This window comes from Equus caballus, chromosome 24 (assembly GCF_041296265.1).
Source record: "Equus caballus isolate H_3958 breed thoroughbred chromosome 24, TB-T2T, whole genome shotgun sequence".
In the NCBI taxonomy this organism is placed as follows: Eukaryota; Metazoa; Chordata; class Mammalia; order Perissodactyla; family Equidae; genus Equus; species Equus caballus.
Window position 1 is genome coordinate 49,230,164 of NC_091707.1, and position 12,680 is coordinate 49,242,843.

Below are 12,680 nucleotides of genomic sequence, written 5' to 3' on the forward strand. Positions count from 1 at the left end.
AAAAACAAAAAACACTTGTCTCAGGCCAGCACCGATGGCCTGGTAGTCAAAGCTTGGTGTGCTCTGCTTTGGTGGCCCAGGTTCAGTTCCCAAGTACAGAACCACACCACTCGTCTATCAGTGGCCATGCTGTGGCGGCAGCTCACATAAAAAAAGAAGAGGGAGACTGGCAACAGATGTTAGCTCTGGGTGAATCTTCCCCAGCAAAAAAAAAAAAAAAAAAAAAACCAAAACCAAAAAACAACTTTTCTCCCAGGTTCTCACCTAGGATCTATTTTACTTTTATTTCTGACAGTTTAACAAGTTTAGTGATCATCCAATAATAGAATAGCATCTGCATACTTAAATAAAGTATGTGTGAATGTATAGTGACTTGCCCTGTGGCAAGAAGAAATAATTGACAATATGGAAGGGATGAGACAGAGAAAATGTATGAAGCTTAAGAACTTGAAGCCATTTAGGTGGGTATCCCCGAATTACAGCATGGTATAATCATGGAAGCCCACAGTGTTAACTCCAGGCTGCTCACTATGTTCAATATATAGTGTTGCTTAAGATGGCAAGGAAGTTTGTAAAGAATTTTAGGGGGTTTGCTGTGATAAACCATTAAACTTTTCAACAACTTTTGAAGGATAATCTTTACCTAGAATAATGTGGGACAGCTTGTTTCCCATTATTGATAGGTTAATGACAATATTATATGCAGAAAATAGTTCATTTTAGATACCTTTGTCAAATAGAAGAAGAAAATGATACACTCTGTTTCTCGCTCAACTAATAAAAAAGAAAATTTGAGTTAATAGTATTTATTCAAAATTAGATACAGTCCCTGCTCTTAAATTCCTTCTGGTTAAGCAAAAAGTTATAGATAAGTAAATAGACAATTACATTAGAGTGTGTTAAGTTTGGGAAAGATTAAGGACAGGGTGCTCTGGGTAAGATATAAGAGGGTCACCTGACCCAGTTTTTTGTTTGTATTTTGTGTTTGTGGGGGGCGGTCGTGGAAGCCTTTGTGGAGGAGGAATTGGCTGCATAAATTGAGATGTAATGATGAGCAGGAAATTGCTAGACAAAAGTGGAGTGGAGGAACGATACAGGTGGAATGAACTGTAAGCATCTTTAGGTAGCAGATGAAAAGAAATTCAGTTCTGGAAAGGTTAAGTGACCTGCTCAAGGATATGCCATGTGAGCATGCCAAGCTTTAGCTCTGTAATTGTGCTACCGTTAATCTCCGAAAGGCATATCCACAGATTATAATCAGGTAGAGTGCAATGTGGAAGCAACTCCCTATGGAACTGTGAAACCGGTGTGTCTGTAATCCCATGAAAGTAATTAGTAGGGCCAGAAAGTATGTAATGATTTGAGTGGGTGTATTAGGCAAGAGGGGAAAAGATATGGAAAAGGTTCTTGAACTTACTTTGAATCAATGTCCTGAGTTTTAAATAATATTCTGTTTGTAGATCCCTCTACTAAAGGCCTTTCAACTTTGGAAATGCCACGGGAATCCTCATCTGCCCCTACATTAGAAGCAGGTGTGCCTGAAACAAGTAGCCATTCCTCAATATCAAGTAAGATTTCCTTTTGTGATCATTTCACCAGTACATTGAGATTTTGGAACATTATCTGCTGTGTTGTTTTAAATTTTCACACTCTTGGTATTGTTTTTTTTTCTCTTTTTAATGTTGTGTTAGCTTCCTAGGTGACATTGTGTTGTATGTTCTCAGAGACCCTGAGGCATAGGCCCACTTTTGTCAACATCTCAAGCATTTGATAAATCAGTATGGTTACTGATTGGCCAAGAATCCTAATTTGTTAAGGAATAATCAGTGAATCTCATAATTCAATCAAATAAGAATTGTATATGACTAGCCCAAACATAAGCATGGGACTCATTCGGGACAAGTGGAAAGCATTGTCTGTGACAGGATTTTACATGGAACAGCTTTGTGTAATTTGAATAACCTCCATTATTGACAAAATTTTATCTAGGTTATCATAAAATAAATCTATCAGAAATATCATGAGCCTAAACTCATGACTGGATCTAGCCCTTGGGGATCAGAAAATAAAAATGAGATGAAATTTTACAGGCTCTATAGGAGCAACTATTTTGAAACTGCCTTCTGTTGTTGGGGTCCTAGATTTGCCCATGAGGAGCTTGAGTTCCACTGGGGTGGAGATGACGGTGTCCACCTGGCTCGGGGGGGTCTATTAAGAGACTTTAGCCTGGGTAATTCTCAGCAGCAATCAGAAATACAAACAGAGGTGCAACTTCTGCAAACCCTTGTCACACAGGCTGTATATTTTGTGTTCCATGTGGACACTGCCTGAAGAGCTAGTTAATTTTCATTTGACCGTCTTTTGAAATGAGGGTGATCCTGAAAACCAGAAAAAGATCTTAACCTAAATGCTGGACTGGTAGTATGGAACAACATCATCGTCTTCATCGTTCATTCATCCATGCATTCATTCATTTTTTATTCAGCAACTGTTTATTAAGTGTCTGTTGGGTGCCAGGCACTGTGCTTAGCACTGGAGATAAAAAAGCAAATAAATAAGACACCCCTTGTTTTCAAGGAGCTTACAGTCATAATAGTATAATAATAGCTACCATTTATTTGACACTTACCACGTGCCAGGCACTGAGCTAAATGGTTTACACACATTATTATCTTATTCAATCCTTACATCAGGACTACATGGCAGATATTACTGACCCCATTTGATAGACTAGGAAAAGGAGGTTCAGGGAGGTTAAATGACTTGCCTAGAGTCATACAGGTACTAAGTGATAGAGCCAGGAATTAATGCTAGGTCTGTTGGATTTTCAAGCTCATGCTCTTTTTTAGTATACTACACTGCCTTAGAATAATTCAAATTCAGTTATAACAGAGACCATCAAAATTCTAAGAAAGTGTTTCCAAGTGACACTTACCTGCCCTTTTGGTAGCAAAGAAGAACGGCTAGTTCTGAATCTGCATGTTCTTCTTTTATCACAAAAGTCTGATAACATGATAAAATGCCCATTTTTAAGTTCACATACTAAAATCATGAAAGCATATTCTCTCCTCTTACTTTGCGTGAGTCATCCAAGAAAATGATAGTGGATTCTAATTAGAAATTAGGTGTAATTTGAGATAGGATGACTAAGTCAGCTTGACTTCAGTGCTAGTTAAATGTACCGTAAAATAAATGTGTCACCTGTGTCATGATCGCATCTAGCCTGCCTGGAGTTAGCATAGTGCATCATCAGCTTCCCGGCTTCCTCCTCCTCTCCATTAAAAGCATGTGTGGGGTGGCTCTTTGTGGCGTGTTCTTGGAGGCAGGATGCCAGCTGCCTTACACACTGAGCTAAACATTGAGGGTTTTTACTCTCAGGGAATTCTGCTGTCTTTACAAACAACTGAGAATTGGAGAAATTATTCATACACTAGAGGTTTTAAATCCTTTGAGCCTACTAATTTCTAAATTTGTTCAATCTTCTAAAAGATATCTGCTTTTGGATTTTACTTGAAACCGCACTTATCAAGTGAGTCATAAAATTGTAAATTTTACCAATCAACAACAAGAATCAGAAACTTTTCACGTTGGTTTGCATAGTCATTTCTGTGAATTCAGTTAACACGGACTCCAAGACACAAGAATTCCCATCACACCCCTCTCTTTTGATCAGTTTATTAGCTGATTACTTTGTAACTAACCATGCCGTGACCGCCATGAATCAAACAGCATGCTGACTACATTAAGAATAATGTTATAACTGATTTCACATCTCACCAAGTTGCTGCCTTGGTATCATGATTGCGAAACCTGTGTATAACATTTAAGGCTTTCCAGGGGCCATCAATCATCCCAGTTTCTACCATTCCTTTCTAGGGCATGTAATTCAGAGCTTCAGTTTCTGAATCGTCCTTATAAGAGAGTGAATAACCACAAGTTCTCAAATATCCAGGTGTTTGGGATCATGTAGAAAAGGCACGTCGGCGACGCTCTGGCTTGTTCGCTGGGCGGATGGCAGGGTTCGTGGGACCGCTCGCAGAGGAAGAGGAGGGTAGGAGGCAGGTTGCCGTCCCACTCAGCAGTCTACTGGCAGAAGTGCTTTTCATTGTTTTTCTGGTTTGGAAACGCTTATAACTTGACATTTCATTGGTGGGATATTTGTCAGTACTTAATTGCAGGATACAAATGTTACCACTATTTTCTAAAGCAAAGATGTATGCTAGAACATACTTGTGGAATGTTATGCAGTTCACATTTTTCAAACAGTAGATGAGGCTTATACAGAGACTGAAAGGAGCACTGATTTTGGAGTCAACATGTTTTGGTTTTACAGCCAGCTCATTTGCTGGTTGGTTCAAGTAACAATTTCATTTGCTTCAATTTCTCTCTCTAAAAATTGGGGTTGATATGTGTCATCCTACTCCAAAATATACACATACATACACACACGCACACACACACACACACGAGGGCCTCATGGGGATATAATGGAGAGTGAAACTATATATGCACAAGTTCCACTAAAGAAAGTTAAGCTATAAATTCAAAGTAGTATTGTCTGTCTTAAATCCTTTTTGGAACAAGGCAGAGTATGCAAATAAAAAAGTAAATGAAAATAATCATATTGTTGTAATTGGAGTAAATATTTACAGGTTACAGATAAGCGCCCATAGGCACTGTTTCTGTCTTTACTGAGGGAAGAAAGGCACCCGGAATAGCATAGTGTCTTAGTTTCTCATTTGGACAGGAGCATACAATTTACCAAACAATTACAAATAGCCAATGAAGGTTCAATTACGATTTTATATGCTGTGTAGAGCCTTTGTGTGCTGTGGAAATTTATTCCCCCTAGTAATCATCTCCTAATTTCCTCCATATAGCTCAGTATAGGCAGATGAAAAGGGGATCTCTGGGAGCTCTGACAATGAGCCAGTTAATGAAGCGACAGCTGGAACACCAGTCTAGCGCCCCCCATAACATCAGCAACTGGGACACTGGTGGGTCAAGCTTTTTTTCTTGCTTTACCTCTCAGATTAGCTAATGCCACTTTCTCTGTGTCCCCTCTGCTCCCTTACTAAGGAATAGATTTTCTCTTGTGTTTTGTGGTTCAAATAACTTTTTTAAAAACCTAAGGTAATAATAAGTCTATTTAAACTTTCCAAGTGTTCTAGAAACACCTGTTTGTCCATCTAGGCTGGTCCAACTCTTTTTTTTCTCTAAGACCCAGATTCCAGATATTAGGTGATCTATCTGGGGGTTAAATGATGTAAATGCATAAAGGAGGGAATGCAACTATGATTTCATGATGCAAATTACAGAACATCTGATTATCAATATTCTCTGTTTTATAAAGTACCAGAATAAGGGAATATTTATAGTAATAATAATAATAACACATGTCCGCCTAGTGACGTCACGATCTGCCGGTAGGTCTGGGAATACGAGCTCTGTGTTCTAGTCAGCAGGGTCACCAGTTGCAGCCGCACACCCTCATGCTCATACGATGGAACTGCATCTAACCTCAATTGTAAAGTAAGAATTGACTGCCATGACATGTCTATTTTAAACATGATCACTCTGCATTCTCTAAACTTTGTTACCACGTTCTGCACATATACTACTTTCTCAAACCAGTAGTACTGCCGCAATCCTGCTCTTTTGAGTGCCTGCCTTTTCTTTTTCTTCTTCTTTTTTAATTAAATGGGTCATTTGAGTTACAAGATTATATATGTGAAAGCACTCTGCAATATGCACGCACTATGAAAATATCAGGGTTTATTACTGTGATATGCTCGGGGCCAGCACTTGGATCGGACTATTTTAGTATCTTGTCTAGTACTTTCTGGCTACAGTTACATGAGATTATTTTAATACCCTTCCTTATGACCGAGAATTCTAATGTCCACAAAACCAAAATCTTGAGATACTGTTATTTTTTCAAAACCATAATATTTACACACATTTCATCTTATTTTCCCCCATTGTTCTTCAAAAAAAGAGAGCTAGTCTAGATAACTAAATCCCATACACCATACCCAATCCTACATTTGACAGATAGCTTCAACTCTCCTGGCCTTTATAAGGGTTCTTAACATTTTAAAGGTTTAGTGTTTTATTTTCCTTTCAGTGATAAGTGGTAGTGAGTAATGAAATGGCCAAAAGCCAGCGGGCAAGGGAGATAAGGACAAAGACATCGGACAACCAGCCTGGAGAGTTCACTGGGTTTGGGTGAAGTGTTTCTGGTGTTCTGGACCAGAGAGGATTTTGTCTCTCTGTACTGAGATGAAGCTATGTGAGGAACTGAGAGTGGGAGCTTTTGTTTGGTTAGTTCTCTGATAATGAAATGCCGCTTTTATTAGGTTGGCCTGGGGGCTCTGAAGATTATTTTACCATGCTACTGTTTTCTTAGCAAGTAGCTCAGCCTAAGCTAACCATTTTAGATTCTGACGACAATTCCAGCCTAGTTTGATTGAATCAGTAGTAATAAAAAGGCAAATAAATCTCAATTTACAATCCAAATTTTACCCTAAAAAAAAAATCTACATGATGCCAAATAACCCATTTAACTGAATTTTCCACTTTTCAGCCAAACTTCAGCCTTGTTCATGTCCCTCTGGTTTCTCGTTTAGTGTTTGCCATTTACATGCTGTCTGAATTTCTCCCACCCGAGTTCTCCCGGGCTTGTCCCCATCCTCCAACTTGGTTCTCTAGTCACCAAGTCCTACTACAGCTTCATCTTCATATTCTTTTTCTTTTTCTTAGTGCCATAAAAAGCTTTCCCCAAATCCAAGACCAGACGACAGTCAATGAATGTGTAATTCAGTGTTAGGTGGCATGTCACTTTACAGCACCTGTGTTGACTCAGTGACTTGCTAGTCTCCAAATAACAAATCTGGTCTTTAGATGCACTGAGATGCACTCAGAAAGGCAGTCGAAAACATGGGTCATGATCAGTTCACCTCAGCATGCACCTGCTTGCTCACAGAATACCTGCCTTTTTTCCTGTCTGTGCACATCCGATGGCTTGCTTCTTTGCCTCATCTTTCATATGAAACAAATGTTTCTGAAGCACCACTCCTCCATGTCTGCCTCTGCCCCACTCCTGTTCCTCAGCCCTCAGGCAAATGCCTGTCATTTCCTTGCTGCCAGTTCCACATGTTTTCTATGTGACCCTTCTGGCCATTGCCCCAAATGATCACTTATGTATTTATTGATTTGCATAAAACATTTCTTTCATGGTTGTGACATTAGCCTTTCATTTTTTTTTCATTTCATATCAAGAGATATGGGATTTGAGCTTTTTTGGGGGGGTGGCTAGAGAATCTGGACGTTTTTTGGATGGTTTTCAAGGCTCTCCTGCTTTCAATTGCATTTCATATACCTGAATGGCAGGTTTGTAGTGAAACCCCAAACAACTCTACCCTAAAATCTAGGATGTTTCCTGTAAATGTTAATAATCAACAAGAACAATGACCCAAAAATGGCCCCAAGAGATTACTGGTTAAATTCTTTGTGTTGTGACTTGTGCTAAATTGACCACATTGAAGACTAAAATGCTCTATTTATCCACAGAACAGATACAGCCCGGGAAACGCCAGTGTAATGTGCCAGTATGCCTCAACCCTGACCTGGAGGGCCAGCCATTGAGGACGAGAGGTTAGTTGAGTAAGAGTACCTCAGACTGTAAGAGCTGAAAGAAACTATGTATGCTAATCATCTAGTCACTCGGCAGCTGCTGAAATCTCTTCTTTAGCTGCTCCAGGAAGTGGATCCAACCTTTGCTCCATCACCTCCAGGGACTGGAATGCACGCCATTTCCTCTTTGAACATGACCGACAGAAAGTTCATCCCTGTAGTGACTTTCTAACCCTTGGGGCCACACAAAACAAGTCTAGTCTCTCTCATAATTTTTCACACCTTTGAAAACAGCTACCCATTGCTTATTCCCTCAGTCTTTTCTAAACCACACATCCCTGGGTCCTTTGGTATTCCTCCTAATACGTATCATTTTTCAATATCATCTTGTATCTACTTCTCTGAGCATGGTCCGGTTTATCTGTGTTCCTTCTAGAATGCTGAGATCATAGAGTAATACATTATTTTCAGCTATCTGAAATTGCACAAAATATACACTTGACTTTATGCTGCTCATAGGACCAAACTCAGAATAAATCTACGCTAAGATCACCAGCCCATGTATTTTCAAAATTCATCTCACGGCTAGTTAATCATTACTTTTGTTCTTTTTTTTTTAATTCAGGAAGTAGGCTAACCTATCATTTGTGAAAAGCAAAAAAACAAAAAATGAATTATGACAACCACATCTCTTAGCTAGTCCCTTAAATCAAGCAGACCAATTATTCCAGACTATGTCACTCTTCTAATTTTCCTTAGGTATGAGGAGCTATTTGCAGCTTCTGCTAACATTTATTTGGCAATGAGTAACAGTTTTAGCCTCTCTATCCAATGAAAGGAGACTTCTCCTTTATGGGCCTAGGAAAAGTTTTTATGAGACGTTATGGTGGTTGAACAAACTCTGGTGCATATCCATGATCCAGTGACTCAGTTAGTAACAGCAAAAATGGAATGAGGCAATGGAAACAGATACAGAAAGTGAGTCTCTTTCACAGTAAACGGAAGAGTCCGTTGATGTAGCTAGGGGACTGATGTGTGCATACACGCTTTGAGACAAACCAACACCTTTACACTTTCTCCTATCTCTAACATTCCCAAAGGGGCTTTGTCAAAATCTCCAGCTTTGAAGCTGGGCTTAAGAGGAAGTCCCCTCTTTTATTCAAGTTTCGAAGAACTTTCTATTTCTATTCCTAGTTCCAAATAGAGTACACTTTGGGTATTCATTAGGGGAACCAGTAGTGGTGGCATCTAAAGTGTTGCCAACAACTGGAGGATAATGGGGCTGCCTTTAATATTGCAGACTTAGTTGTGACTCAGCTATAACAAAAGGTAGCTGAGGTCTATGGCTTCCTTTTTGTATTTCCCACCTTCTTGCACATTACTCTTTGCTCCCACATCATTAGGAGTATTCAGAAATCCATTGGTTCAGCTAATGTTGCCATATGGGGGCCAACGCCCAATAACTTAACCTATCTGCTTTTATAGATGACTGCCATAAATATTGCATCACACATTCTGTGTTGTCATATAGACAAACAGCTTCACAATGCTGTTGTCAAAAATACCTGTTCCTTGGCATGTGTATTGGGTAATGATTGGCTTGAAACCACCCGAATGACTTTGATTCTCTCCCTTTTCTTGACTTGAATTATGATTTCTATATAATAGTAATAGGCAATAATCTTCTGAAAGCCTTGATTCAGAGTTTTTAAAAAAAAATCAATTTCTCATGTTTCTAATAAGACTATTCATATGTCACTATAAATCTTATGAGCTGAATATTTTCACTTTTAGCACAGACATTTTGGTATCTGGTAGACATAGTCTGTCAACGTTTAAGAAGTGTTCAGTATTGGATTTAAACTTTCTGTGTTTGGTTTCTTGAAGCAACTTCATGCTGTTTACCTTACTGTTTAATAACCAATCATGTCTTTTTTTATCTTGGCCCAATTCTTGCCTTTTCTATTATTAATCAATTTGTATTTATGCTTGTAATAAGTACTTTTGCTTCCATTCATAGCACCATCTTTATGAAAGAATTGGAGATCCTTGTTAATGATACACTTGGATACACTTGGGGAAGAGTGTTATCTCAGAGATAGCTGGTAAATATAGTAGTAAAATTTGGATTCCCATTTGGGATCTTTGGAAGTGACTTAAAGATATTTTCAGATACTTTCCTTTGCCATTGGGTCTGTGGTTCTGCTTCTCATAAACACATTTGGTAGCCTTTGATCAGGCAGGAGAGTCTGTATAGTATGGAAGCATCTTGACTCTTCAAAGGTTTCAATACCATTTTTTTCTCCCTCAGATTGAAACACATTGTCCACTTGGTGAGATTTCTAAAGTTTTTATGTTGATTTCTTTAGAAACCAATTATCTGAATTGTTCTCTTTCTCCTATTTAAGTAAAGATCATGCAGAGTTTGGTTTGTTTTGTGGCACCAGGTTACCAGTTCCTTGATGAGAAACTATTGGGTCTTTCTGCCGTCTTTCCTGTTTGAAGAATTCAGAGCCACTGTTATTATTTTTTAGAAAATGGCATTATTCTGGATTGTCACTTTGGGATTCTTCTTGGAGCGCCTCATTCCCACAGTCCCTGGAGAATCCGGCACTGGTGGCTCTCCAGGTTTACTCACCACTAGAGCATCTTGCCAAAATTCCTGCCTCAGAGCTCTTTGAAGGCATCAATACCTAAAGTTTGAAACTCTGTGATACTAATGGGCTGACGTCACTGGATGGTTCTGTCAAAACGTGATATTTCATTCAACAATATTTCAGTTTGAAAAAAATCAAGTCTTTTGCTTGGGAGCTTATGATATTAATTTCCAAAGTAGGAAACTGTCCTGCTATTTCCTAGCTCAAACTTCTCCCCTTGCTTAGGTGTGTGGAGTTCTGGGATCTTACAGCCTTCCAAAATGAGCAACATTTTAGTGTTGGTCTGCATTTGTGATTTTAGAAACATAGCATCGTATAGGCAGCTTCCATTTATGCTAGCAAATAAGAGTTAATTAAATAACTCATTTAAGGGTACCTTTGAATAGATTTTCTCTTTTTTTCATGTTTATCCTAGTATCCTGTTGGCACACCTGAACTCTTTCTGATTTTTTCAAAGTCAAGAAGCAAAGGGAGAGATGGGGGCTCTTAAAATCATACAAATAGAAACAAATCACAGTCTTTCTTGAATTCATTTTACTCTTGAGGGTTTTTCACAGTGCAATTGGATTGTCCATGTCACATCCCTGTGAATGTGATCTTTGGAGGATGTATAAGAGGAGCATGGGGCTTTTCCTGGCCCCCAGAAACGGATCTTGATTCACCAGTTGTCTCTTTGCTGCTTACCCAGGTGCCACTAAATCCAGCCTGCTGTCGGCACCCAGCATTGTCAGTATGTTTGTGCCAGCACCCGAAGAATTCACAGATGAGCAGCCGACAGTGATGACAGACAAGTAAGCTTGCACGGTTATTTTCTTCCCTGTGTTTACAGATTTTGAGAGTTTGCTCACTGTGGTTGTGAGAAAGTATCAGAGGCGGCATGCTATGCTTTAAGTCATACTTTGTTCTTCAAATGGCTGTAGCCATAAGAGTTGGTATGCATTTGTTATTTTAGCAACGTAGTATTTTATGGGCCGCTTCCATTTATGCCAAGACATTTTTCTTTTTTAATTTGGATGAAAGCAAATAATATCCACTTACTGATAATTCCTAGCAATAACTTCACACAAATAACATCTCTCAACCAGAAGCTCAAATTGTTAGGATGGGACTAAGTTTGAGACTTGATTCTTACTCCCATCCTGCCAATAGAATCTGTTCTCTGAATCTCAAACTGGTTATGTCACCTCCTGGTTTGTCAGTCTTCAATATCCCCAGGTTTCTTATAGGATAAAGTCCCAATGCCTTAGCTTAGTATGAAAGGCCCTTTAGATTGTGAAGGTATGGCCCAACACTCCTGACGCCAGGAACTCTTTCCCCAGCCCCTCACCTCTTCCAGAGCATGCCTGATGTTTTCTCTCCTCTGATTTCATAGGTGCCCTTCTCTCTACTTTCTCTGCCTAGTGAACTCCTATTCATGCTTCAAGACCTAGCTTATGGCAAAGTTTCCCTAATTCCACAAGGCTGAATTAGTCATGCTATTCTCCAAGTTTCCACAGTATTTGATACATCTCTCTATTCTATAACTTATCACATTGCATTTTAATTGTGTAGTTGTTTTTACATACATGTTCTGTAATAGATTCTGAGCTCCTTAGGGACCGGGACCTTTTCTTCTGTATTTTATACGTTAAGCTCCCTATACAGTGTCTGGTACATAAATTCTTGTTCAGCGAGTATGATAAAGAAGAAGACTCGTAGGATTGCAGGTTTGGAGAGATCCCCTTGGGCCAGGGAGGCTTCCTGGTAAAAGTGCCCCAAGTGACAAATTGGGTAGGCTTATGATAAAAGGAGAGAAGGCTGAGGTGGAAGGGGCTGGTGTGAGGATCCGTGCAGCTGGCCACTGCTGATGGTCATTGCTGAAGAAGTGAAGGCGCCTGTCTTGAACAGCTGCCTTGGAATGTCATGTGGGGAGAACCACGTTGCTTGTGGAGGGCTCTTCTTAGCTTCTCCTTTGGTATAATTTCCACATTTTGTGTCCTCCTGCAAGTCTCAATCTTCCTTAGTTGTCTTCCTGGTTGCCTTTGTGTGTACTCCACTTCTATTCTTTTTTAGTTATAGATGTGAATCCTACGTGTATATATATATATTGGTGAGGAAGATTGGCCCTGAGCTAACATCTGTTGCCAATCTTCTTTTTTTTTTTTTTTGCTTGAGGAAGATTGTCCCTGACCTAACATATGTGTCAGTTTTCCTCTATTTTGTACACGGGTCACTGCCACAGTGTGACTTGATGAGTGGTGTATAGGTCTGCACCCGGGATCCAAACTTAACCACTATGCCACCAGGCAGGCCCTGTGAATCCTGTATTTTTTAAAAGTCAGTTTATAGGGAAATATATATATATATATATATATATATATATATATATATATATATATATTAAATTGA

General features: G+C 39.2%; 1 protein-coding gene across 7 annotated transcripts in view; it reads left to right on the top strand.

The window, feature by feature from the left end:
- The window catches only part of UNC79 (unc-79 homolog, NALCN channel complex subunit), a 240,407-nt gene that overhangs the window by 170,294 nt on the left and 57,433 nt on the right, over positions 1-12,680 (top strand). For 4 of the 7 annotated variants that reach the window (XM_070250302.1, XM_070250300.1, XM_070250301.1 and 1 more), the window contains 4 exons: positions 1,461-1,568; positions 4,881-4,997; positions 7,573-7,656; positions 10,981-11,083. In XM_070250302.1, the coding sequence (XP_070106403.1) occupies positions 1,461-1,568; positions 4,881-4,997; positions 7,573-7,656; positions 10,981-11,083 (412 nt within the window). The remainder of the gene's footprint in view (positions 1-1,460; positions 1,569-4,880; positions 4,998-7,572; positions 7,657-10,980; positions 11,084-12,680) is intronic. The other 3 variants (XM_070250306.1, XM_070250303.1, XM_070250307.1) reach the window with 1 other exon arrangement.